The 27,500-nt window shown below is 40.3% G+C and overlaps 2 protein-coding genes across 4 annotated transcripts in view; both read left to right on the forward strand.

Annotated features, from left to right (window-relative positions):
- Positions 1–6,206: 6,206 nt before the first annotated feature.
- On the forward strand, positions 6,207–11,647 carry LOC115219875 (cytoplasmic polyadenylation element-binding protein-like). Its single transcript, XM_029790172.2, has 13 exons — positions 6,207–6,257; positions 6,440–6,605; positions 6,696–6,797; positions 6,892–6,949; positions 7,046–7,214; positions 7,311–7,536; positions 7,646–7,759; positions 7,857–7,919; positions 8,031–8,158; positions 9,133–9,331; positions 10,615–10,709; positions 10,800–10,996; positions 11,084–11,647. Exons 2-12 carry the CDS (start codon positions 6,479–6,481, stop codon positions 10,989–10,991), a joined length of 1,473 nt encoding a protein of 490 aa, XP_029646032.1. The 5' UTR covers positions 6,207–6,257; positions 6,440–6,478; the 3' UTR covers positions 10,992–10,996; positions 11,084–11,647.
- A 9,216-nt stretch (positions 11,648–20,863) lies between these two features.
- LOC115219665 (MYCBP-associated protein-like) overlaps positions 20,864–27,500 on the forward strand; it is a 133,868-nt gene continuing 127,231 nt past the window's right edge. For 2 of the 3 annotated variants that reach the window (XM_036509588.1, XM_036509589.1), the window contains exons 1-2: positions 20,865–21,033; positions 24,420–24,511. In XM_036509588.1, coding sequence (XP_036365481.1) covers positions 21,001–21,033; positions 24,420–24,511 — 125 coding nt within the window. In that variant the 5' untranslated portion in view covers positions 20,865–21,000. Of the gene's footprint in view, positions 21,034–24,419; positions 24,512–27,500 lie in introns of all 3 variants that reach the window. The other variant, XM_036509586.1, reaches the window with a different exon arrangement.

Below are 27,500 nucleotides of genomic sequence, written 5' to 3' on the forward strand. Positions count from 1 at the left end.
GGGCAGTGTGAGTGTTTATTGATCAAAAACACCTATGCTCCACGAGGCTCCGGCGGAGGGAGGTGGTGAACCCCGCTATATTCTTTCACCACAACTTTCTCTCACTCTTTCTTCCTACTTCTGTCACAAAGCAGAGGAACCATGGTGTAACCCACTATGGTGCGGTAAAACTTTCAGACCCTAGTCTAGATTGCGAATCCTCTGTACCCCAGGATGGTTCAGCTCTCCACCCGTTAAAAGCCACTGTTTACGAAATGAGGATAACAACGTAGCTTTCGCACCCGTGCAACCGCCAGTCTATCGCGTGTGGTGGGTGGATCTTCAAGTTGCCACACGCATTCTTAGTAGCTTAGAGTAGGCTCGAATTAGAGATTATTCTTTGTGGCTAATGGCGTGAGGTCCTGATTGGAAGAAGAAGAAGAAGAAGAGGAGGAGGAAGAAGAAGAAGACAACAAGAACAACCTAGTCACCAAACCCTGTTCCATGTGATTTTCACTTATTTCCAAATTTGAAGCACCTTTTGAAAGACGGCTAATTATCTTGTGATGAAGAACTGCATTCGGATACTGAACAGAGGTAAGTTAAACAGGACAAAACAACTCTATTTACATGGCACTAAGCAATTAAAGCAGCTGTGCAGTCGATTTGAAAAATACATTATTGAAGTTAATGGGAATTTTGATGGTAAATAAAAGTATTTGCCGAAAAATAAATAAAAATAAAATGAAAATAACACAAAGCTATTCTTTCCTACCACGTCATTAAGTATATTGAATTCAGAACATATGGAACATCTCCCGTACATTACTTGCAGTTAGAATATTTATTTTCATCCCTTTAGTTTGCAAGCACCAATCGTATTGTGATCAACTTTGCCTTCATTTACCTCGGGTTTCATGATATAAGCATTAGTAATAAACTGGGAGGAGGCGCAATGGCCCAGAGGTTAGTGCAGCGGACTCGCGGTCGGAGGATCGCGGTTTCGATTCCCAGACCGGGCGTTGTGTGTATGTTTATTGAGCGAAAGCACCTAAAGTTCCACGAGGCTCCGTCAGGGAGTGGTGGCGACCCCTGTTGTACTCTTTCGCCACAACTTTCTTTCTCACTCTTTCTTCCTGTTTCTTGAGTAACGCTGCGATCGATGGACTGGCGTCCCGTCCAGCTGGGGGGAACACATGCGCCATAGAAACCGGGAAACCGGGCCCATGAGCCTGGCTAGGCTTGAAAAGGGTGCAAAGAAGAATAAACTGGGAGGAAGTCAGTCATGCACTTAAACTAAGAGAAGTAATCATATAAAAATGAATAAATAAATGCTTTTGTGTTATTTATGTTTCACTACTCCAAGGAAAAAAAATATTATTGCGCATTTGGTTCCTGGAAAAAATTGACTTCTATAAAAATCAACATGTGTCATAAGATATCACAAAGGCAATGACAAATTGCGCATAGTTGACATCATCAAAAAATAACAGGACATGACCGTTCATGTTAAGTGCATCTAACGTTCGGTAGGGACTGGTCATGATCACCTGTTCGCGTCGACATTCGCTGATTATTATTATTAATATTATTATTATTGGAGTAAAGGCGGCGAGCTGGCAGAAACGTTAGCACGCCGGGCGGTATTTCGTCTGCCGCTATGTTCTGAGTTCAAATTCCGCCGAGGTCAACTTTGCCTTTCATCCTTTCGGGGTCGATGAATTAAGTACCAGTTACGCACTGGGGTCGATGTAATCGACTTAATCCCTTTGTCTGTCCTTGTTTGTCCCCTCTATGTTTAGCCCCTTGTCGGCAATAAAGAAATAAGAAACGTTAGCACGCCGGGCGAAATGCTTAGTCGGCATTTCGTCAGTCGTTACGTTCTGAGTTCAAATTCCGTCGTGGTCTACTTTGCTTTCATCCTTTCGGGGTCGATAAGTTAAGTACCAATGAAACACTGGGATCGATATAATCAACAAGTCCCCTCCCACCAAAATGTCAAGCCTTGTGCCTTTCGTAGAAAGTATTATAATTATTATTAAGGCGGCAAGCCAGCAGAATCGTTTGCACGCTGGGCAAAATGCATAGCGATATTTCGTCCATATCTTACGTTCTGAGTTCAAATTCTGCCGAGACCGACTTTGCTTGTTATCCTTTCGGGGTCGGTAAAATAAGTACCAGTTGAACACTGGGGTCGATGTAATAGACTTAACCCCTCCCCTGAAATTGCTGGCCTTGTACCAAAAATTGAGACAATTATTATTGTGGTAAAGGCGACTAGTTGGCAGAATCGTTAGCACGCCGGACAAAATGCTTAACAGCATTTCGTTCGTATCTATATTCTGAGTTCAAATTCTGCCGAGGTCGACTTTGCCTTTCATCCTTTCGGGGTCAATAAAATAAAGTAGTAGCTGAGCACTGGGGTCGATGTAATCGACTAGCCCCCACCCACGAAATTTCAGGCCTTGTGTCTATAACAGAAAAGATTGTTATTATTATTATTGTAGTAGTAGTAGTAGTAGTAGTTGTTGTTGTTGTTGTTTGGATTTAAGTTAGTATTGATGGAACAGATTAATGGTTAAAGCATTCCAGCCAGAATTAGTTCACTTTTTTTTTATTACCCCAAGCTGTGTGGTTAAGAAGCTCGCCTTACAGTCATATGGTATCGGGTTCAATCCCACTGCAAGGCATCTTGAGCAAATGTCTCCTACTATAGCCTCTGGCCGACCAATGTCTTGTGAGTGAATTTGGTAGACGGAAACTGTGTGGAAGCCCATTGTATACATGTATATATATATATGTGTGTGTGTGTGTGTGCCTTTGTGTCTGTATTTGTTTCCTCGCCACCACACAGCATTACAACTGGTGTTGGTTTGTTTACTTTCCTGTAATGTAGCAACTCGCCAAGATGGCTTACCGCACTTTAAAATAAGTACTGGGGTCGATTTTCGACTGAAATCCCTCCAAGCGGTGCCACAGTTCAATGAGTGAAACAAGTACAGAGAAAAAGAAGAAAAGCATTGTATAACCCTGGGATACTACATTCCACCCCACCCCCCGCCTCCGTCCCCCAACATATCCATTTTTAAAAGATAACAGGATGTAATTTGGAGGAGGAGGCGTAATGGCCCAGTGGTTAGGGCAGAGGTCTCGTGGTTGGAGGATCGTTTATTGTGTGTTTATTGAGCGAAAACACCTAAAGCTCCACGAGGCTCCGGCAGGGAGTGGTGGCGATCCCTGTTGTACTCTTTCGCCTCAACTTTCTCTCACCCTCTCTTGAGTAACGTCCCGCCCAGCTGGGGGGAACACATACGCCACAGAAACCGGGAAACCGGGCCCATGAGCCTGACTAGGCTTGAAAAGGGCGCATAAATAAAAAAAAAAGGATGTAATTTCTAGCAGGGGAAGCAACCCAGTAGAGAGCCTCTCGTCAGCTCGTTGATCGCAGTAGTCGAACGAGTAGCCGGTCATTTGTGATCGGTTTCACTTTACCCGACTTTACAAACCGAATAATGTCTACTTATGAATATAAAGAGATTTGATAAAAGGCAATATTGGAATTAAATTTCTCTGTAATGGGATGGCTGTAGGCTGGTCAGTGCGGTGTTGTCTGTTCGCCGTCCTTTTGATACCAACTCGCCTGAGACCGACCTGCGTTGGATTTCAGGCGAGTGATCGAAATGGTGGGTATGCAAGAATATTTAATATTATATATCTCCCCGCCTAAGAAAAAAAAAAGAAAGAAAGAAAAACAGAAAAATCCTTTCTACTATAGGCACAAGGCTGAAATTTTGAAACTAGTCGATTACATCGACTCCAGTGTTTCACTGGTATTTAATTTACCGACCCCGAAAGGCAAAGTGGACCTCGACAGAATTTGAACTCAAATAGTGCAAGCCGACGAAATGCTGCTAAGCATTTCGCCCGGCGTGCTAACGATTCTGCCAGCTCGCCGCCTTAATGATAATAAAGGCACAAGGCCTGAAATTTTGGGGGAGGGGTTAAGTAGATTACATCGATCCCAATACTCAACTGGTACTTAATTTATCGACCCCGAAAGGATGAAAGGCAAAGTCGACCTTGGCGGAATTTGAACTTTGAACGTGCATACAGGTGAAATGCCGCTAAGCATTTCGCCCGGCGTCCTAATGATTCTGCCAGCTCGCCACCTAAATAATAATAATAATAATAATAATAATAATGATAAGAAGAAGAAGAAGAAGAATCTTTTCTACTATAGGCACAAAGTCTGAAATTTGGGGGAGGAGGATGATCGATTACATCGATCTCAGTCCTCAAATGGTACTTATTTTATCGACCCCGAAAGGATGAATGGTAAAGTCGACCTCAGCGGAATTCAGAACGTAGCGACGGGCGAAATACTGCTAAGCATTTCGTCTAGCGTGCTAACGATTCTGCCAGCTCGCTGCCTTAATAATAATAACGACGACAACAACAATAACAACAACAATAATAATAATCCTTTCTACTATAGGCACAAGGCCTGAAATCGTGGGGAAGGGGACTAATCAATTACACATCGACACCAGTGTTTCACTGGTACATATTTTATCGACCTCAAAAGGATGAAAGACAAAGTCGATCTCGGCGGAATTTGAACTCAGAACGTAGTGACAGGCGAAATACCTATTTCTTTACTACCCACAAGGGGCTAAACACAGAGAAGACAAACAAAGACAGACAAACGGATTAAGTCGATTATATCGACCCCAGTGCGTAACTGGTACTTATTTAATCGATCCCGAAAGGATGAAAGGCAAAGTCGGCCTCGGTGGAATTCGAACTCAGAACATAGCGGCAGACGAAATACCTATTTCTTTACTTCCGACAAGGGGCTAAACACAGAAGGGACAAACAAGGACAGACAAACGGATTAAGTCGATTACATCGATACCAGTGTGTAACTGGTACATATTTAATCGACCCCGAAAGGATGAAAGGCAAAGTCGACCTCGGCGGAATTTGAACTCAGAACGAAACGGCAGACGAAATACCGCTGAGCCTTTCGCCCAGCGTAATGGACGAAAAAGTTTCGCCCATTTTTTATTTTTTTATTTAACCTTAAACCATACCCCTAAAATATAACCCTAAAACCTTAAACCATACATCTTGACAAGTTACAGCTTGATACATCTTCCGAAACAGAGGAGGGTTGTGTAGGTATTTTTGTGCGATAGACATCCCCGATGTTTAAAACACTTCTGAAAGAATGTTTGTAAAAGGTCAAAATTAAAAAGTCACGGCCAGCTGCGTAAGAGACGGAAGAGTACGATGAAGTCAGGGAGGGGGGAGAGGAGGGGAGAAGGGGCTTAAAAAAGTAGAAATTTTGTAATCAATCATTAAAACTATGATTGATTTTTATCATAGTTTTACAGTACGGACAGTCCAAATCTACCATTTGTTTCTGTTTATAATTTCAAGATAATTTTTGAAATCATTCGAAATTCACTAACAAGGCTTTGGTCAACCGACGGCTAAAGCCACAAGCGAAGCTAGAGTGTGTGCTGCCCGGGGCGGCCCTTCTGTTTGTCGCCCACGGACCCCACAAAAGACACATATTGCCTACAGCAATAACCTACAACAGGATGAAAAGTGCCGCCTCTTTAAAAGTGCCGCCCCTTTAAAAGTGCCGCCCAAAGCGGACCCCTTTACCGCACCCCTTTGTTACGCTAGGAGATACTTGTCGAAGGTGCCACGCAGTGGGAGTGGACTCGAAACCAGATGATTGCAAAGCGTAAAAAAATGTTGCCTTTTCCACACCGAACCCCAGAAATCTGTTTCGAATTTAAGTGAAACCATCACTATTGCCGAAAGGTAAAGGGTTTTATATCTGTAACATAGGAAAAAACAAACAAACATTTGGCTTCTCAGAATATAGGGCCTGTGTGTCCACCTGCTCAGAGAGAGAGAGAGAGAGAGAGAGAGAGAGAGAGAGAGAGAGAGAGAGAGAGAGAGAATGCAGTATCTCGGGCAGTAATTCGATTCGAAACTATAACAGTATTATTGCAACAGCCATTGCTAAAACGGTTTCAGATGTTCAGGGCTGCTGTGCTACAAATAACAGCCTATCACTAAGCAAGCTGCGAAGTATATGAAACAGTTTTGCAAAGCATGTAGTTTATGCAAATTAGCTCGAATCTCACTGTCTTATAATAATAAATAAATTTGTAATGAGTAACAAAAAAAAAAAAAAATTCAAGAGTGGTGGACAACAGTGAAAACAACAGGACTGGTTTTATTTGCGGGCAGAATTTACTGTAAATATTTCTCTTGCTTAGATAATGAATTTTGGCATTTTAAAATACATAAAAAGAGTAGCTTATACTTTTACAACAATGGAGTAATCTCGTTTATGTCGACATCTTTGAAATCACTTATTAAAATTTGTTTTTCTTTTCTTTGGGACTAGCTTTCTTTTTTTATCTCTGTTTAATTGCAGACAACTCCAAGTGTTAACATAAAATAAACAAACCAAAACATGGACCCAGACAATTTCAATAACGGCTGTAATTACGAAATAATGAAGAGAATCAACTCTTTATTGGACAATACTTTAGATTTAACGACCCTAACTTCTGGTACGATGCCAACAGAACAATTTCGAGGTATTATTTCAAGTTGTTGTTGCGAAAAAAAAAAAAAAATTTTTTTTCAAATCGCGTAAAACTCAACAGACGTGGTCTTTATATTTTCAGATTCTGCCGACCCTTACTCTTTCTCATCAAGAGTCTCTCCTTCAAGTCCTTCAAACACGTATTATCCGTTTAGTACTTCGCAGTCAGGCAGCAGCACTTCGTGTAAATTTTTTTCTTGTCGATTTTATTAACTTTTATTCATATTGTTTTTTTAATGAAACTGAAAACTAACACAACCTTTTGAAATTTCTTACAGATTTTACACCAGAACGATACCAAAGCATGCGTGCAGATTCGCCACACAATTCTTCCAGGTTACTCTTATATTTTAACTTCCAAAGTTATCGTACAACCCATCAATAGGCTTAATACTCTCTATATTTTTGTGTTTTTTTTAAATTTTATTTCAGCGACTATAACTCGCTTTCGTCTTTAAGCCCTTTCTCTGAATGCCGGTCTCCAGTGGAGGGGATTTTCTATAACCAAAGCCCCAAATCTCTTTTACAACCGATACGTTCTGACTACGAGAAGTCGCTCTACCCTGATAGCATTGACACTTCCACACTGGTTGAATTAATGGTAAATACCAATATATTTAGATTTTATCGTATTTTTCAAGCAGATAGAATGGATCACTATTGCTAGACGAATGACATTTTGGCTAAAATTTTTCAGAACTCTCTTAATATTGGCTCTAATAACCAATATGAAGCCGACACCTTGCCATTCCCTCATCCTAGCCAGGTAGCAGTATCTTCGGCTGTTGCAAATACGACAGCCCTCTTACCTTCGACATCTATGGACATTTTGACCGACAGAAGATGGGCTGTGAATCCTTTGTATTACAGACCAGACCCACTCGCCGTTGATCGGGCGGCCAAACTACATAAAAATGCTGCAGGTTAGTCACTCAGTATCATTGAAGCAAAATATCCCTGAAAAATTATTGTAAAATCCCCCCCCCCAAAAAAATCCTTCTGAATCGAGATGAATTTTCTTTTTTTACATAGCAGTCTGTGAAGCCAGCTGCACTTGGAGAGGTCAACTACCACCTAGAAATAATAAAAGTCCTTCCTATTCCTGTAAAGTATTTTTGGGTGGTGTACCATGGGATATTACTGAAGGTAATCCGTTTAAATTTTATTGCCGTATTTTTTTTTTTTTTTTAGTTTAAAAACAAAGTAAATTTTATGTAAACGGTCCTGAATTTTCTCATTCTAGCCGGCCTCCAAGCTACATTTAACAAGTTTGGTGGAATGAAAATTGAATGGCCCGGCAAAGACGGTGAGTTAACTAAACTTTAGCTCCATTGTTTTGCAATTAGCGAAAACTAGTTTCTGCGACTGTATTTTATTGCTTCAGATTACCTATAAGATGACGCCATTTGTATTTTAGGCTACGTCTACTTGTTATACGAAACCGAGAAATCGATTCGCAGTTTACTGCAAGCATGCACCCAAGATTACTCCAACGGCAACGAGTATTATTATAAGATTTCTAGTAGAAGAATTCGATCAAAAGAGGTAACTTATTTGCGAACTTTTCAAAATTTGATAAGTGACATAATTTAAACTTTCTGTAAGTGTAACTTTTCAGGTCTTTTGACGAAACTTTCATTTAATAGCAAAATAATTTATACTCTTAACGAGGTTTTTGTTCTTTGTTTGCCTAAGCAGACCATCACTTGTGGCAAAGGATCTTTTTTTTTTACTTTAAAAATGTTTAGAAACTAAACGAACATTAATCCAAAATACAGAGTAGAGACGATAGTTATGCATCTACTTAAGCATTCTTTTCTCAACTAGTCGGTATGATACTTTGGCCGGAACTACTTAGAGGTCTCGATGCATCGACGTAACGATGTTACAGTGCACACTTGTTTTAGGGTTACGTAGATGTGTTGAGATCTGTATTTAAGTAATACCCTTTGGCCTGTTCGAAATCCTCAGTAATTCCGCCAGCTGTACACCTAATTTTAACCAATTTTGTTTGTGTGCAAACACATTCTCCCTTGACGTAAAAACAATTTACTTTCGAGAGTAAATTGTTTTCGGAAAGGTGGATCTCGCAGCGCGCATAATATAAAGAGCATATAAATATTGGTTTCAAATTTTGGTACCAGGATTGGGAAGAAGTCGATTGCATCGACTTCAAAGCTCAATTAGTAATTATTTCATCAATTCCGAAAGGATGAAAGGCAATGTCGACCCCCGACTGCATTTGAACTGACGAAATACCGCTGACAATTCTGTCAGCTCGCCGCCTTAAATATGTAAATACTGGGTTGAAAAAAACATTTGAAAAGTAGGCTTATCATGGAACTCGAACCTACATCTCGTGTCGACATCTTATTGGATAGATGTAGCTTCCTGTGCCACGAAGCCTTCCACTCCCTTTTCTAGCCAAAAGGGATTTTCAACTATATATTTACATGATATTTATAGCTTTGTGTGCTTAGATCCACCGTCCCACCCAAAATTATCAATTTTTATTATAGGTTCAAGTGATACCGTGGGTGCTGAGCGATAGTAATTTTGTAAAGCAACCATCACAAAGACTGGACTCTACCAAGACAGTGTTCGTTGGGGCGCTACATGGGATGTTGACAGCCGAAGCTCTTTCGAATATCATGAGCGATTTGTTTGAAAATGTGGTATATGCTGGTATTGACACGGATAAGCACAAATACCCCATAGGTAAGCTTATGCTCAAATATTTTCATAGGAACCATCGCGGTCCTATGTAACAAAAGGTATCTGCGACAAATACCAATTTGTCTCAACAAATTTTAAAAATCAAAATGTTAATTTTCTGTAGTGACTTAACATTCCCCAATTTTAAATCGTGATTGAACTAGTGGCAGATTGGTTGTTACTCCTTTGATTATTGATGCAGAAGTTTGCAACACATCTTTAATTTTATAAATATACGTCCCTCATTACCATACAGTTTAGTTATTGCTTTAATATTAGTGGTTTTCGGACGATATTATGCTGTTATTAGCTCAACATGCACATGATCAGAGGTAACGAGAAACCTAGGCCAAGGATAGAAAGCCGTTTTTTTTTTGTATCGGGGGTGATTGCCAGTGCGTAAGAAAATGCCGTGGGCAGAATGTACGCTGAGAAAAACGAATCTTTAATGATTAACCGCATAAAACCTTAAACATTTCCTCAGTTGTAAGACTTCATCAGAAAGTAGCTTCAAATTTTAATGCAGGTGGAAGTGTATTCGCGTGGTAAGGGCTCTTCAGCGCTATATTAACTTGATCTGCTGGAAATAGGAGCCAAATCTCAAGATTTTTTTCTTACAAACGTCTGTTGCTCCAAGACTTATGTCTTGAAGCAACAGACACGTCACTCTCATCTGGAACGTTTTGATCGGTCCTACTTGACCGGAGCTAAACTTAACGGCTACATTAGACTTGTCTATTGCTCGAGTGTGAGGAAACTAGTAATAATCTGCATCGACCAAGTTAATGTCTCTTTTTGTTTCACTCAGATGGCGATCATGCTGGGGCACCGCCTCGAAGAAATTTAATCAAACGAATATACCCCAATACTTATTCTGTTCTTCTGCAGAACCGTTAAGTTAGAGGCGTAAACACACCGGTTGTCAAGCAGTGGTCGCACTCACCTACATAATACGAGCTTCTTTCAGTTTCCGTCTACTAAATCCCCTCATGAGGGTTTGGTCGGCCAGAGGCTATAGTAAACACTTGCCCAAGGTGCCATGCAGTGGGACTGAGCTCGGAACCATGTGGTTGGGAAGCAAATTTCTTTCCACGCAGCCTAAAATATTGTGAATTGGATTTGCTTGAACCAAGTGTAATGGACTAGGACAATAAGCAATCATTAAAAATATATCAACTTGTATGAATTTGTTTCTAATTCAATACGAATGCATATGTACGAATACATACGTTTGAATACAATAGATTTTGAAGTAATTCTTAATTTGATAATTTTTTTTTCTCAAGGATCAGGACGCGTGACATTTAGTACCCGCAGAAGTTTCATGAAAGCTGTCCAAGCAGCATTTGTGGAAATTAAAACTCCTAAATTTGTCAAAAAGGTAAATTTTTTTTTTTTTTAACTTAAAAAAAAATCTTTGATTATCGAAAATGATTTTCTCTAAATAATTGAAATCATTTATATATTATAGGTTCAAATAGATCCATATCTCGAAGACTCTCCTTGTACTATCTGTATGAATCAAACGGGGCCGTTTTTCTGTCGTGATCTGCAGTGCTTTCGTTACTTCTGTCGTAAATGTTGGTATTTACAGCACAATTCAGAATACTTACTTCACCATAAGCCACTCACAAGAAACAGCAAATCGGGGAATGGTATCTGACCTTGGTAAGTTCCAACTGTCAGTGTGTGTGTGTGTGTGTGTTCGTTCTATTTTTGGAATTACGTAATGAAAACATCTTTTTTGTTTTGCAGTGATTTCTGGAATTCCAAAGAACCACATTGAAGCAAAGTGACTTTTCGGAATTCCAAGTATAAACTGCATTAAAATGCAGCTTTTTAACTGGTCGTTGATTCATAATTTTCTGTTGAGGAATTTTGAAGCAGTTAATAACTTCGGTTAATTTAAAAGCCCAATGGATTCTCGAGATTACGCTCAGTGAGGGTATTGTTTTGTTTGGAATATTGAGAAATGCTTTATCACAAACCTGAAAAAAACTTTGTCATTTCCAGTGTTTTATTTTTCACTTAGTTTTATTTTTGTGTTCGATCGTTTTAAAATTTCTAACTAACTCTCCCTGGTGTTCTTTAACTAGCTTTATTTTAGAAAAGAAAAAAAAAATTTTACTTGTTAGTTTTACCAGCATGTCTCATTCCAATATAACTGCAGATATTTTTATGGCAGGTCACAGGTCGGTTATTCGAGGCTTGTCGACTGTCGTAAAAGAATTTTACTAGATACGAAAGAAAATTTTAAGCTGGTAATTTTTAACTCATTTTGGTTTGCTGTTAGTTCAGGTAAATGTCGCTTTACTGTAAGGATCTTTTTGTTACTAATATTTCCACTATTGTATTCATTACAAACTTTCTGAATAAAGTCATGAAACTTAATTGGCGTTTGTCTTTTTTTTTTTTTTTGTAGCTGACATTTATGAAATTTGCTTTTTCTGTTCGGTTTACGTACACTAAAATGCTCCACTAATAGTTTTATTTCGGAAATTTTAATCTTGCTTTGTATAACTTCGTTTCGGGGTTTTCAAATTTTTTTTTCTTTACACGTCGACTGTTCAAACTTTCAGGACATCAAGTCTTTCGATTATATCAAATCATGGAACTTCAAAATTTTGAAATAACTGAATCTGTGCTAAGGATTTACTTAAATCAGTACTGGTATCGCTGATACAAATACTATAGTGTTTCAATGGTGCAGCTATGGTTAAGAAACTCGCTTTGCAATCGTATGGTTTTGGGCTTAGTCTCACAGCGCATCACCTAGGGAAAGTGTTAGTCGTAGGCCCGGGCCGAGCAAATTCCTTAGTTGATTTAGACGAAAACTTGAAGCCCGTCGTTTGACCGACCCCACCACCATGACATCTTGTGTTGGTTTGTTTACGTCCCCGTAACTTGTCGGTTCGGCCAATGACTAATGCAATAAATCCCAGATAAAAAAAAACCAAAAAAAAACGGGTCGATTTGTTCCACTGAAACTCGAAGCTGCATCCTAGTCTGACCACACAGCCCAATAACTGAAGTAATAAAAAAAATTGTTTCTAATTTAGGTACAAGGCCATCAGTTTTAAGGGAGGGTAAGTAGATACCATCGACCCCCTCTCACACCTCCTGTACGTTTTTAATCGTGAAAGGCGAAGTTAACTAGCGTTTTAACTAGGAACGTAAAGATCTGTAAGAAACATAGCAAGGAAAATTTTTCCAACGCTCTAACGAGTCTATACCGAACGGTCTTCAAGCGGTCAATGAATGTCAGCCAATTCTACACTAATTTTGATGTGCAAATCTTTCAAAAAAAAAAAAAAAGAAATTTCGTACTTTCAAAGTTTGCTATTTTTATAATAGTGAATCTAGTCTTAGATTTTTGGAATATTAACACCGCCTAACCAAATGCAAAATATTTGAGGAAATCCTTTTTCACTTATCCTGTATCCTATATAATTTGCCAAGACAATTTCCTTGGAGTAGTGAACCCATTTCCATCGTTGGTAACTCCTCTAATTTTAGGAACTGTAGTGACACGTTTTCTAGCAGCACGTATAGAGATTGCTTATAGATCCAATTCCACCTAATAGAATTTAAAATTATTAATACAAATCACTTCATATGCTAAGTAAATGATCTGAAAGCATGGGTGGAATGTAAATTTCAGATAAGTCAAACTTGGTGAAATCTTTATAACGCGCATCCTGTACAGTATGTAAGAGCAGCATGCAGATCGAAGTTCTCGTGTCTGGTTTTAGGCTAATTAAGTATTCAAGTTTTCCACGTGAAACGCAATCATTGATTCAAATATTTGAGCTGAAACGAGTAGTTTCGACTTGTAACTTTTCATACAGGCAGTTTGTTGGATATCTAATGCTCTCGCGTCACTTAACGTCTGATGATTAGATCACTGAACACAATTTTTCCTGTTAGACACTTAAACTTGCCTCGCAGTCTTACTTTCACATCACTCTGCGCTCATTCCGCGTGCAATCTAGACACTGTATTGACCTCTATGAACAAATTTCGAGATCGTTTTCCAATGCAGACACAACCTAGTTTCTTAACGCACAATCACTGCGTACTATTAAAAACCTCTCTCACCCCTCTGGTCTTGTATACTACATTGAAACCACGTATTAACACAATCTAGGCCTCATTTTATCACGTCGCAGAACTGCCTTTTTCATAACAAACTGTATATTAAAACTGTCTCTCAACTGAAGAAACCTATTTCAGCTGACTCTGACACTAGTCTGGGGAAAGCATACAGCAACTGTACACATAACCGTCCTAGAGCCTCACCCAATCAAATAGCAATGGTCTACAGACTAACTCGCTATATTTTTTTCATTCTACTCCTCGGTATTGACAAATTACGTACCACTTGCACCAAAACGTCGACTTGGGCTTTATTTTGGGAAGACGTGTTCAGTGTAATGAATAAGCCCTTTTTGTGATTTTTAAACTATTAATAAAATCTAACTGCTCTCTCTCGGACGACGAAGCTACGCATCGGTCATCTCCATTCTTCTCTATGGAGCAGAAACGTGACCTTTCTGGAAGACCCTGGCAAATACGACGGCTCTGATAGCAGAACATCTGATGGTTCCATCTCGTCTCTAAAGAACTGCGTACACGCACACATGAACTTGCAGTTAACATAGCGATACGTCGCATGCGCTGGTACGGAAGTGTCCTGTCTCCCGCCAGATCATTCTACAGGGGCTTTACTCTCATTCGACGTAACAACTGCGGACTGGAAGAGGCCTCGTGGCAGGCCCCGCACAAATGACTGGACGTGATTGGGGTAGATCTCTGTAGTCTCAACGTCACCTTGGAGGATGCACAAGGGCTACCACGAGACCGCCAGCGATGGAGAGCACTGGTTGGCTCTACGTACGATGATGTCTCTGGGACCACTAACCTGGAATGACCTCCAGTTTCACCAAGCAAGTGCATGAAGCGGAGCAAAATCGTCTGCAATGTAGGTTGATGTAGGTTCTCTAGAAAATATCAGAAACGTGGAGTGGTTAAATTTGACGTATATATTTAGTTCAACACTTTTTTTATTATTTTGTATCGTACTTAACGGTAGAATTAAAATATTAGAGGAAGATTTCATTAAAATTTAATTAACCAATTACGGCAAGTGCTGGCTAGCACATTTTCTAGATTAATCTGAATATATCGGGTGAGGAGGGTGGAATGTAAGCGGTCTACTTTCTTGAGGTTTCATTCGCTGTAGAAAGGCCGGAGTAATTAAACTTGAAGGTGGGTCGCGAGCTGGCAGAATAATTAAGATCGTTTTTACTTTTCACGTGAAAAGGCAAGTGTGGCTGGAGAAGAGATGCCTGTCGGAGAGTGTGTTCAAAAAAAGATGGAGGCATGTTGCACGAGTGCTGTGCGTGCAAGGAACCATGTGAATAGGCTATAGAAGAAAAACAAGAGATGAAAGAAGCACCAGCGATAGATCGGGGCTTATGGGGTCGGAGCGTGACCTGATCATCGCTACATTTGTGTCATATTTGTATTATGTATTTCATTCGATTCTTATATATTTTATGCAATTCTTAGATTCATATTTATGTAATATCATAACGTGGAGGCGCAATGGCCCAGTGGTTAGGGCAGCGGACTCGCGGTCATAGGATCGCTGTTTCGATTCCCAGACCGGGCGTTGTGAGTGTTTATTGAGCGAAAACACCTAAAGCTCCACGAGGATCCGGCAGAGGATGGTGGTGATCCCTGCTGTACTCTTTCACCACAACTTTCTCTCACCCTTACTTCCTGTTTCTGTTGTACCTGTATTTCAAAGGGCCGGCCTTGTCACTCTCTGTGTCACGCTGAATATCCCCGAGAACTACGTTAAGGGTACACGTGTCTGTGGAGTGCTCAGCCACTTACACGTTAATTTCACGAGCAGGCTGTTCCGTTGATTCGAATCAACCGGAACCCTCGTCGTCGTAACCGACGGAGTGCTTCCAATATCATAACGTATTACTGACCCCAATCAGTTGTTTTGTCCCATTCTTTGTGTAGACACCTGTGGGTAATAAAGAAATTGGTATTTCGTCTGCCGTTACGTTCTGAGTTCAAATTTCGTCGAGTTGGACCTTGCTTTTCATCCTTTCGGGGGTCAATTAAATAAGTACCAGTTACGCACTGAGGTCGTTGTAATTAACTTAATCCCTTTGTCTGTCCTTGTTTGTCCTCTCTATGGTTAGCCGCCTGTGGGCAATAAAGAAATAAATTAGACATGAGGATATTTCGATACCAGTTATCTGGGTAGTTCTGGAATTATATAATCTATATTGGTGGTCACTGAAGGTTGTTTGACGACAGAGAGTGATCTAGCTTGAGACTTAGACGTAAATGAACAATTTGTGAACCGAACTTTTTTTTGAATTATTTGTATAATTGAAACGGTTGACACATTGTCTTGACATTTTGATAAAAAAAAATATTTACAGTAAGCTAAGTAATGAATAGTACAAAGGAGAAGCCTCCACGTGATTACTCGAATTGCTAAAGATAGCAACCAAATTTCCTCATAACACGTTTTAAAACACCGGTCACTATATAGATTGAATACCTTATTAATGCGAAAAGACCGATTAATGATTGGGCTTTTCCTACAAAGTAAGTCTTTCTCTATCGTTATAAGAATTTTTTTTTTACCAAATCGCTCCTTCACCATCTAGCACATTCTCCGTAAGTAACTCACACCTCAGACCGCACCTTATAAGGAATAAAGTGTCTTCTGCTGTGTCCGCCTGACAAATAAAATGACGTCAACGTATATAGGCTGTTCAACAAGAAAACTTCAGCACAGTCGTTCACCCTGCTGGAAGTATAGGCCAAATCTGTCTCAGATCATATTCCCCAGTTTTAAACAGATACTGTGCTTCCAGATGGGATAGTGCCACTACATAAACTCCTTTCGTAGGTGTCTGATCTGGGCTGATGTAGGACTAAAGAATAATCAAGTTTGCTTCAAACCAACAAGGGAAGGGCAGTCGGATTATTCCAAGCGTCTGGAGGTATTCTTTGGTACTTTACTGCTTGTAGGGGATTGGAATGCTGTCATAGACGAACGTTTCGATCGGGTGGGCGTGGGAGCATCTGATAGGAGAGGGGGTGCAAAAGACTCGCTAACCTGCTCAGACGCTTTCAGCTGTCTGACAGATATCGACTAGACAACTCGAATGTGCCAACGTGGACTTGGACTAATCGCATCGACTCGTCTCGATCTTACTTAGATAGAGTTTTCTGTAGGCCTGCAGATAAGGACAGCATAGGGTGTCCACAATTCCACATAGTCGGCTACCACAAATTTGTGATCTGTACGGTCGGCTTAGGCTCCATAGACATGGTCCCCGTAACTGGAAACTAAACGTGTTAACGGCGTGCGAAGCTTACAGAGACCGGATTAGCTTATTAGTTAAGCGGGCTTTGACGGAGGCAATCATCAACAACAACTGGTAGTTTGCTCTCAACAGTGCAATTAGAGCAGAATCGATTAGGTTTAGTAAGGCTTTAGCTGTAGAACGAAAGAAGACAAAGCGGGTTTACTTACAAAGTAGACGAGGCTCTTAGAACGGGCTTCGCAACCGACGTGTTGGCGGCCAGGTTGGCTCTCGACCAACATCATCATCATCATCATTGTTCGACCGTGGTCGAGATAATGGAATTTACTATGTTACGCCAGACTTCACGGTCCATCATAGCATTACGGAGGTCCTGTTGCTGGATGCCTGTATCCCTGGAGATTACATCAGGGTAGGAGAGTGTGCGCCTTCTGGTATTGCGAGTAGATGGCTTCCAGAGGAGAAGAGTAGAAATTACTTCTTTTTCAGCTCTACAACAATGTCCAGCAAACTGGACTCTCCTACCTTTCACAAGAGATGACACAGGTGGTAATTTCCCATATATTTGCATTTTGGTTGGATGGCGCCTCCACGAGAGATTTTGAGCTCTCATAAGGAGGCGAGTGTAGGTTCCATCCAACCGCCTCTCAAGCTTCTTTGATAACGTCCAGGTTTCTGAGCCATATAGTAGAATTGGTTCGACTGTGGCTTTGAATATTTCAAGTTTGAAGTCTCTACTTAGATTTGATGACCAGATCTTATGCATGTCATTACAGGCTGACCAGGCCATACCCTTTCTAGTTAGAAAGTCTTTTCCAGATGATGATATGTATGACCCAAGATATTTATAATCAGAAACCATATTTAAAGGCGCACTGTTGAGAGTGTGGATGATGCAATCACTGTTGGACAGGCACTTGTTTATGTATTCAGTTTTGGCCTCATTGAGGTAAAGACCTACACAATTTGAGGCTTGTTCAAGAGATTGTAAAAGAGACTGGGCATTGGAGAGAGAATCTCGACCAACACTTCGATAACAAACAGGAAGGCTGCGTTGTTAGAGCTAAGGCACGTTCGGTAAGCGGGGAGGAAACTAAGGCCGCTCGATGGGCCCGCGTGGCGGAGGCGAAGCGTGGCAACAGGGCGACCATTCGGTCTTTGGTGGACCAGAACGGGTGCGAGGTTTCCCAACCGAAGTAGAAGTGTGGTGGGACGGACAACGGTACAGGCTTTAGTGTGTCGCAACTCTCGGCGAACGAGGCGGAGTGCTGCGAAAGATCGATGTCTGTCACGGAAGTAGAGGAAGCGATGAAAGGCTTCACGAGAGGTAGATCGCCGGGTTTGGATGGTCTACCCTACGAGCTTTACACTTCAATGCCAGACTTGTTTGCGGGCCTCTTGGCAGACATCTACTGCCATCAACAACAATACGGGAGAATCCCTGCTTTTGTTTGTCGAGGGGTGGTGGCACTGCTGAGAAAGGACCCAAACAAGGGGGATGTGATGGGGAATTTCAGGCCCACCACTCTGCTCAATGTAGAGTTGAAGATTTTGGCCAAGGTGCTAGCCAAGAGGTTGGCGCTTGTCGTGGACAAGCTGATTGGCAAGGCGCAGACATGCGCCGTGCCGACCAGGTCTATCCACGACAACCTCCATCACATGCGTTACATGGTTAACGAAGCTGGCACAGGTTGGGCTTTGATAAATTTAGATCAGTCTAAAGCCTTCGATAGGGTCGACCATCGATATTTGGCAGCTTTTCTCAAGGTAGCCGGTTTTGGTTCGGTTTTCACCGGGTAGATCATTTGCTTTGTAGAGCGGCATCTGCTCGGTCATACGGGTGAACGGCCCCCTTTCGGAGCCGTTCAACATCTTGCATTCGGTCCGCCAAGGATGCCCTCTCTCCTCCCTCCTGTACGTATTGACTCTCGAGCCATTACTACGGAAGTTGGAAGCGTTGAAGGGTGTCCCGCGTGATCCAAGATGTGGAAAGTGCGTGTCTGCTTATGCCGACGACGTCACCGTGATGGTTTCTAGCCACACGTACATCGACCGGATTGGCAAGACACTAAGCGAGTACGAAGCGGTGACAGGTGTGAAAATTAACGCGGAAAAGTCGGTGTGCTTGCAACTGGGCACCTGGAGAGACAAGTCCATGCCGTCCAACAGCGTCGTGGGCGCTGGACATACGGTCCCGTTAAATTGTTCGGAGTCTGGTTCGGTCCGGACTCCTGGTGGAGAAAAACTGGGACGAGATGACAAACAAGGTGGCCAATCTCACCCAGAAATGGACCGAGAAGAAGTTGTCCCTAAAAGGTCGAGCGGAGGTGGCGAATGCGTACATCGCATCCGTCATCTATTACCTCTTCACTGTCGTCCCTTGTCCCGACCGCTGGTTGGCCAAACTGGTGCGCTTGCTCTTCGACTTTCTGTGGAAGGGTCAGGTACCACTGGCCAGACTCTCTATTTGCTGTCAACAGCCGCTGAACTGAGGCCTTGGCGTGCCGTGGTTGCTGATGCGTAGACATGCGCTCAGGCTACAGCATCTCAAGCGTTTCCTGGACGGTGAGCAGGTGTGGATGCTGTTCGTCAGACTCTCCCTTCCACAGCTCGTCTCTTTGACCGAGTTGCAATCTTGGATCAAACGTAGACCAAGAAAGGGTGCTTTGCACCTCGAGTGCCGTAAGCTCTCACCGCCCTCCGCCAGGCGGGAAATGTGATCGGTAGTAGTACCACTCTAACGTTCTATAGGGGGGTTAGTGCAGGAAAAGTGCGATGACGTTCTCGGGGAAACTCTAAGCGTCGATGATGACCGACTGAGCAGTCTATTTGGCAGAACTTTCGGGCCGGGACCCATGGATAACTTCCGAAAGTCCCTTACCTGGCAGTGCTAGCGAGGGGCGCTACCTGTTCGGGATAAACTTTACCGGCACAGAAGTGCCGTCAGCCGGGCCTACCCGAGGTGCGCTCAGAGCGACGAAACCGTTCTGCACGTACCCGTCCAGTGCCCGAGTATTGCTGACCTGTGGGTTTATGTCGAACAGCTGCTGTCGCGTGTAGGACGGATCCGGTTATCAGCTGAATCCATAGTGAAGATTGCCCCGCCGACCTACTTTACCCGGGAGGCGAAGGCAATTTTCATTTGTCTGGCGGCTGTAGCGAAAGAGGTGGCATGGTGGACCCGTTTGAATGGGCTAAAGTCAGACACTTTCCTCTTTTGCCACTTGAAAAGGAAGGTGAGAGTAGAGAGGGAATTGTTGTCTCGTAGCAAATTTGTTGAAAGGTGGGTGAATGCCGGAAGAATGGCCAGTATGGACGGACCAATTCTGAGAATATACATGTAAAAAAAAAAAAGAAAGGTATGAAATGGAAAAAGGGCTCTAGCCTTTTTGACCAGGCATTCGTGGCTTTTATGAGTTTTTCCACGAGCAACCTTCAAAAGCGCCCTCCCTATTGGGAGTTTTTTTTTTACTTGTCATAATTTCGTTGTTACCAAATGTTTACACGGACCTTTCTTTTTGCGAAACTCTTTGTTTTATCGTCTTCTGTTTGTCCTTACATGTCTTTGATTCATATTAGCCCTTGTGGCAAATAAAACAAAAATTTATTATTATTATTATTATTTTATTTTTCTCTGCTCTGGTTGACTTTGCTTTCATCTTATCAGGGTCGTTGACTCTAGGGGTCGCTGTAAACGACAATCCACCGCCCCTAAAATTTCAGGCTTTGTGTCTATAGTAGAAAAGATTATTATCATATTTTTCCTAAGATTATCAGTTTTTTCTGTTGCCGAACCGCAACAGGACGTAAACAAACCAGCGCCGGTGTCAAGACACTTGCCTAATATGGGACTGAACTTGGAATTATATGGTTGGGAAGCAAACTTCTTACCTCACCAGCCGTGTAAAATTAAAATGATGAGGTGGTGATGGTGAGGGGGGAGAAGCTTCCTCCACTACCATCACTATTATCTCCGCTGCCGCCGCCGCTGAGGGAACTTACGAGAGAATCTTGTCCGCGTAGAATAAAATAAAATAAAATAAAATAAAATAAAATAATAAATAAATTACACACACACACACACACGCACACACACGCACGCACGAACACACACACACACACACACACACACACACACACACACACATATATATATATATCGTAATCTCGCGAGAAGTGAGATGACATTTATGACGTTACCAAGGTGATCAACAACTAATATAGATATAAAACCGTTCTGATTGTTGAGGATATTTATTTTATGCTAAGTCTAATTTTAATTCATTTTTTTCTAACTACACTGAGTCAATGACTACTGGACTCTCTGAAGTCACTTTACAGGTACAACAACTTCGGTTCTATTGTTTTGAAAGGAAACTTTCGTTCGTTCTGTGTTATTGTTATTCGTTTCTTTCAGCCGAGCCAACTTGATGTGTTTGTTGACTTTATACATACACACACACAGATACTCTTTACTCTCTTTTACTTGTTTCTGTCATTTGACTGTGGCCATGCTGGAGCACCACCTTTGAGTCGAGCAAATCGACCCCGGGGACTTATTCTTTGTAAGCCTAGTACTTATACGATCGGTCTACCGAACCGCTAAGTTACGGGGATGTAAACACACCAGCATCGGTTGCCAAGCGATGTTGGGGGGACAAACACAGACACAAACACATGCACATATATATATATATATATATATACGACGGGCTTCTTTCAGTTTCCGTCTACCAAATCCACTCACAAGGCTTAGGTCGGCTATAGTAGAAAACACTTGCCCAAGGTGCCACGCAGTGGGACTGAATCCGGAACCATGTGGTTGGTAAGCAAGCTACTTACCACACAGCCACTCCTACGCCTAGATATATATTATATATATATATATATGTATATATATATATATATATATATATATGTGTATATATATATATATATATATATGTATGTATGTGTGTGTGTGTTGTTTAGCATCAAGTCAATCTGGTCGAGCAGTAAATATTATCACCATCAAAGAAGGCGCTAAGCTGGCAGAATCGTAAGCACGTTGGGCAGAATGCTTGGCGGCATTTCGTCCGTCTTTACGTTCTGAGTGCAAATTCCGCCGGGGTCGATTTTGCCTTTCATCCTTTCGAGGTGGATAAAATAAGTACCAGTTGATTATTGGAGTGGATGTAATTGACTTAGCCCTCCCTCAAAGTTGCTGACCTTGTACCTAAATTTGAAACCATTATTATTATTATAATTATTATTATTATTATTATTATTATTATTATTATTATTATTATTATTATAGAAGTCGGCAAGCTGGCAGAAACGTTAGCATGCCGGGCGAAATGTTTAATGGTATTTCGACTGCTGTTACGTTGTGAGTTCAAATTCCGGGGTCGAAAAATTAAGTACCAAATGAATACTGGGGTCGATGTAATCGACTTAATACCTCTGTCTGTCCTTGTTTGTCCCTTCTATGTTTAGCCCCTTGTGGGTAGTAAAGAAATAGGTATTTCGTCTGCCGCTACGTTCAGAGTTCAAATTCAGCCGAGGTCGACTTTGCCTTTCATCCTTTCGGGGTCGATAAATTAAGTACCAGTTACGCTCTGGGGTCGATGCAAAAGACAGATGAAATTCAATGTAAAAGGACTGCAAGATTGCATAATACTGATTGTTGCTATTATGTTAAACTGATGTATGTCCAAATTTGGCCAAGTGTGTTTGCTTTCAATATTTATTTTTGCTTGCAATAGCTGATTCTTTTGGTCAAACTACTGTATCTCCAGTAGCTTCAGATGCCAAGATTAAAAAAATTGTCTAAGTGTCGTACAATGGTTTTGCTATGGAATGGTGAAACTATATTTTTGTTTTCTGAAAAAGCAACATTTTATTCATTTTTTAATTTTATTTTATCTAGTTTCAGCTCACGAGCTGTGGCCATGCTGGGGCACCGCCATTTGGTGTTGCTACATGATTTTACTTCACGGATGCTTTTTAGCAACTGCCATTTGGTGCATGAGAGAGTTCGATGCAGCTGCCCTCATCTGCACCTCCTGCCATGAAGTTGGTTCATCCGGGACACCTGACAGGAAGAGATTCAGTCCTACTTTAAAGACATCTGCATCCACCCCATGCAGGTCCCTCAGGTTCTTCGGGAGGATATTGAAGAGCTGTGGGCCTCTGAAGCCCAGGCTATCACAGTATCTTGTCCTACATCTTGATGGCAAATTTGGAGTCCTTGGCACCACGCAGTGGCGCCCAGTTCTGGCATTTGTGTAACTCTCGATGCCAAAGTTTGGGACAAGTCCTTCCAGGATCTTCCAGATGTATATTATGGCATATCTTTCTCGCCTACGCTCCAAGGAATAGAGTTTTAATATCTTGTGTCTTTCCCAGTAGCTTATATGCTGCACAGAGGCTATCTTCTTTGTGTAGCTTCGTTGGATCGCCTCAAGTTCTGTGATCAACTTGACACTGGATGGTGACCATAGCTGAGAGCAATAGTCAAAGTGGCTTAGGACAAGTGTCCTCCAGAGGACCATCATGGTTTCTTGTTCTCTTGTTCTAAAGGTTCTAAGAATCCATCCGGCCAGTCGTCTACATTTCATTGCCAGTTTAGCAACATGTACATGAAAGGTTGCGTCATCACTCATGTAAATACCCAGGTCACGCACTGATTGTGCCTCTGGGATTGCAATCCCTCCGGGTCCAGTGTATTCATTGGGTATTGCATTTAGTTCAGCATTGAACTGCATGCTATTCTTTTCAGCCCACTTGTATATTTTGTCCAGCTCACATTGCAGGTGTTTAGTGTCTTCAGGGTTCTGTATTGCTTGTGAAACTTTTGTATCATCTGCATAACTTGTGATTGTGGCTCTCTGCGTGGCTGAGGGCATGTCTGAGAGGGCCATTATGAACAGTAGTGGTCTCAAAACAGTGCCCTGCGGAACACCGCTCACTATTTGCGTGTTAATGGACTACCACCAAACTTCTATCCTTCAGAAAGTCATGAAGTCATTCTCCCAGTTTTCCAGGACTTCCAACACTTTTGTGTAGCAGAAATTATATATATATATATATATGATTTTTTTAATAATATTTATTATAGTATATTTAAATTTTTTCTATATGGTGTGGATAATGTCATTCACTATTGAATTACATAATAGAGGTTATTTCTCTTAATTATATACATATATTATGTATTGTGAAATTTGATTTAGAATTGCTAAATTGAATTTTTCCCTTAAGTTTGGAATTATATTCCATGCTATTATTATTAATAATAATATTACTATATATATATAGTAATATTATCAGTCGCCATGTTTCTCTCCTTGTTTCTCTCCTTGTTTTCTCTGTGTCCCTTTCTGTAGAAGAGCGAAGGCTCGGAACGCAAAAGACGTTATCTATTCCTGAGTGTTATACTAATATATCTGTTTGTTTTGTATACCACCTGTCTTCGTCTTTTGTTTTTTTCGTAAACTCTCCCTGTATATATATATATATATATATATATATATATATATATAATATATATATATATATATATATATATATATGCACCTGCATTCTTTTATAATAATTCTGCAGATCTAGCTCACTAAAATTTCTATTCTTTATTGCTAGGGTTATTATTCAAAAGAAGTGATGACTATTTTACTTTTCTTTTCTTTTTTTTTTTGTTTTCTGACTTTTCTGTCTACTTATCTGAGTTTTCCTGTACTTGTCTCCAGCCACCAAGCATGACGGTAAGAACAGTAAAATCTAGAAAAGTTCTTGTGAAGAAGAAAATCTTAGCGGAAGTTAAGAAGAAAAATCAAAAAAAGCAAGTATTCAATTATTTCATTCATGAGACCTAATAAATGATGAATGTTTTGTACACACACACACATACGCGCACACACATATGGTTATCAATAGAAGAACACATGAAAACGAAGGTGTTACTGAAGAGGTCACAGATGTGTGATGAAAGATTTCCAGATAAGACATGAATTAAAATAATAAAATAAGTGAGCAAAAAAATATATAGTGCATTTATTTGGCAAAGGTAAAAAAAACAACCATCCCGAAATACCACAATATATATATATTATATATATATATATATATATATATATATATTATATTATATATATATAATAATGTTTATATGTCAGCAAAATGTGGCAGCCCTATAAAAGACGATGTCACTGTTGTTTTAGCCCCATAGATACATACATATACATATATATCATTAATTAATTAATTAGTCATGGTTCTGCAAACAATATCATCCACAAAAAACTTTTTGTTTCCATAAAGTTTGTGCAAGATGGGTGCCAAGAGAGCTTACTACAGTGTATAAGTGCAATCTTGTGGAGATCTGTCAATGCTCTCTCACGAGTGAGCGTGGTGGATTTTGAAAATTTATAGCATATAGACTCGAGGCATGTTTATCATCGCCTTGTGGATATATGTTAGTCCTTGGCTTTTCTGCTGACGAGGCATCGCCAGTGGTAAATAAATAAATTGAATTTATTTATTTACAAAAGATTGCCGAAACTATGCATAGTCCAGAAAGGAGAGGGTAAACGTTTTTATTTCTCTTACCATTTCAGAATTACAACTATTAGTGGTTGGAGTTGGCTGTTCTTTCTAGTGAGCTGGATGTCCTATTATGGCCATCCTTATATGTTTGAAAGTATATATATATATATATATATATAATATATATATATATATATATATATATAGATAAGAAAGTTTGTTTGGTAAAGCACGTGGGTGAATATATAAGAAATTAAAGTGTGAAAAAACGACAGAAGGCTTAATGTTAAAAAATATATATATTTTGTCAAAATGTCTGGAGAATATTGAAAAAATTTTTCCTTTCCTTAAAATGACATAATTTAAAAAATTTATAAAGAAATTACCGGTTTCGCGTGTAGCTTTTCAAATTTCTTGTGACGTTATGTTTATATTGCATGGAATTATCGTTTGTTTATTTCCAGGAGATTTCTAAATAAGGGGAGGTAGTGTGAGTGGAGTGAGATTTTTTCCGGTGTAGGGGAGATAATCGCTTAAAATTTTTTTTTTTTTTTTTTTTTCCCCCTTTTCCTTGTTAATTTCTCTGTGTCAGTATGTTCGGATCGGATGGTGGAGTCTGGGTTTGTACTTTTCAATGAAGAATGTTTCCTTGTTCAGTCTCATTTGTGTTGATGATCCGAAAGCACATTGGTAAAATGGAAGATAAAAATTGTGGCAGTAGTTGCTTTGCGCATTTCTCAATGTGCTCACTAAAAGGTATCATTCTATATTCTGGGAATTGCAATCTGTTGTCGATGCAGTGTGCATCTGCGCCTGAGTGATAGTCCCGTGGAACCCACGTAGTCTTGGTGGCAGGCCCGAGCATTTAATAACATAAATTATGTTTTCAGAGGCACAAGTAAAGTTAGATTTGATCTTAAATTTCTGTCCCTCTTTAAAGAAGAATTCTGATCCTTCCAATAGGTTAGGACATGTTGCACAGTTCGATCTACACATTTTTTTACTTTTGCATCCGTAATTTAGAAGACATTTTGCCTTTGTGAGATCTTTTAAGTGATTTAGGCTGTTTGTAGCTTTTAATGATTTGGTGTATGTTTAGAATTTCCTTTAATTTTGGGGTTTTGATAAGTATTGGTAAATTCTGGGTGATGATGGTGAAGGTTTCTTTGTTTCTGGGGTTGTATGTAGATATGTAAGGTAGTATTTTGGGGGGAAGGTGTGTTGTTGTGTGAACTTTTCTTAAAGCTTCTATGTTGATTTCTGTTGCACGTTGATCCCATCCTCTATGAGTTGAGCTGGGTAATGTCTATCAATTAGGGTGTTTTTGAGTTCTTGCAGTCTAAAGTTCCTGTATTTTGTTCTGACACTATTGTGCATATCCTTCTTGCAAGGTTGAAGGGGATGTTTGTTTTAGTGTGTCTTGGGTGGCATGAATTAAAAAGAAGGTATTTTTGGCGTCTGTGGCTTTGTAAAAAATGTCTGTTTCTATTTTAAGGTAATTTTTTTAATTAGTATATCCAAGAACGGGAGATCCTTTTGGTTGTATTCCATTGTGAACTGTATATTGGTTTTTGCTGTTCAATAGGTTTTTAAATTTTAGGAGTTTATCTATGTTTTCATTCCAGAGAATGAAACAATCGTCTAGGAATCGTTTCCAATTCTCTTTTATGTATTGAGAGAGGGAGTTTCCAAAGATGATAGAGATTCCTGGTAAATGATTATTTCCATGTATCCCATGTTAAGTTCGCAATGACTGGTGCTGCCCTTGTACCCATAGCAATTCCGGATTTTTGACGGTAATAAAAGTATTGTCAAACATGAAGTGGTATTGTGTAGGATGATTCAATTGATTTAGTAATGAATCCTTACTGATCCTTTTTGGTATTTCTTCCGGAAATTGGTCTAACCAGAATTGTATTGCCTCCAGTCCATAATATGAGGTGGTATACTGGTATACAAGTTGACTACATCAATGAAACCAGGATTGTTTCTTCCTTGGTTTTTTTTGGGAGGTGGTTTAACATATCTAAGTCATCTCTGATATGGCTATCGATATGTTTAAGGAAGGGTTTCAAGAGGATGTCCATAAGTAGACTTAGTCTGTGTGTTTCACAGGTTGGGCCAGCTACAATGGTCGTAGTTAGGTCCCCCGGATTAGGTGGTGTATGTATGTCTTTGGTGATTTTTTAATGGTTCATTTATAATTTGACTTTTATGAATTTTTGGCAGACCATAGAAAAGGCTAGGTTTGCATTTAAAGTTTGTTAGGAAATCAATCTTTTGGT

The sequence above is a fragment of the Octopus sinensis genome, linkage group LG15 (genome assembly GCF_006345805.1).
Source record: "Octopus sinensis linkage group LG15, ASM634580v1, whole genome shotgun sequence".
NCBI classification, from domain to species: Eukaryota; Metazoa; Mollusca; class Cephalopoda; order Octopoda; family Octopodidae; genus Octopus; species Octopus sinensis.

Coding starts and splice junctions, on each gene's coding strand:
- LOC115219875 (XM_029790172.2), top strand. CDS start 6,479: ATGGACCCAGACAATTTCAATAACGGCTGTAATTACGAAATAATGAAG. Junction 7,537..7,645: donor ACTACATAAAAATGCTGCAG/GTTAGTCACTCA, acceptor TTTTTTACATAG/CAGTCTGTGAAGCCAGCTGC. Junction 7,760..7,856: donor ACCATGGGATATTACTGAAG/GTAATCCGTTTA, acceptor TTCTCATTCTAG/CCGGCCTCCAAGCTACATTT.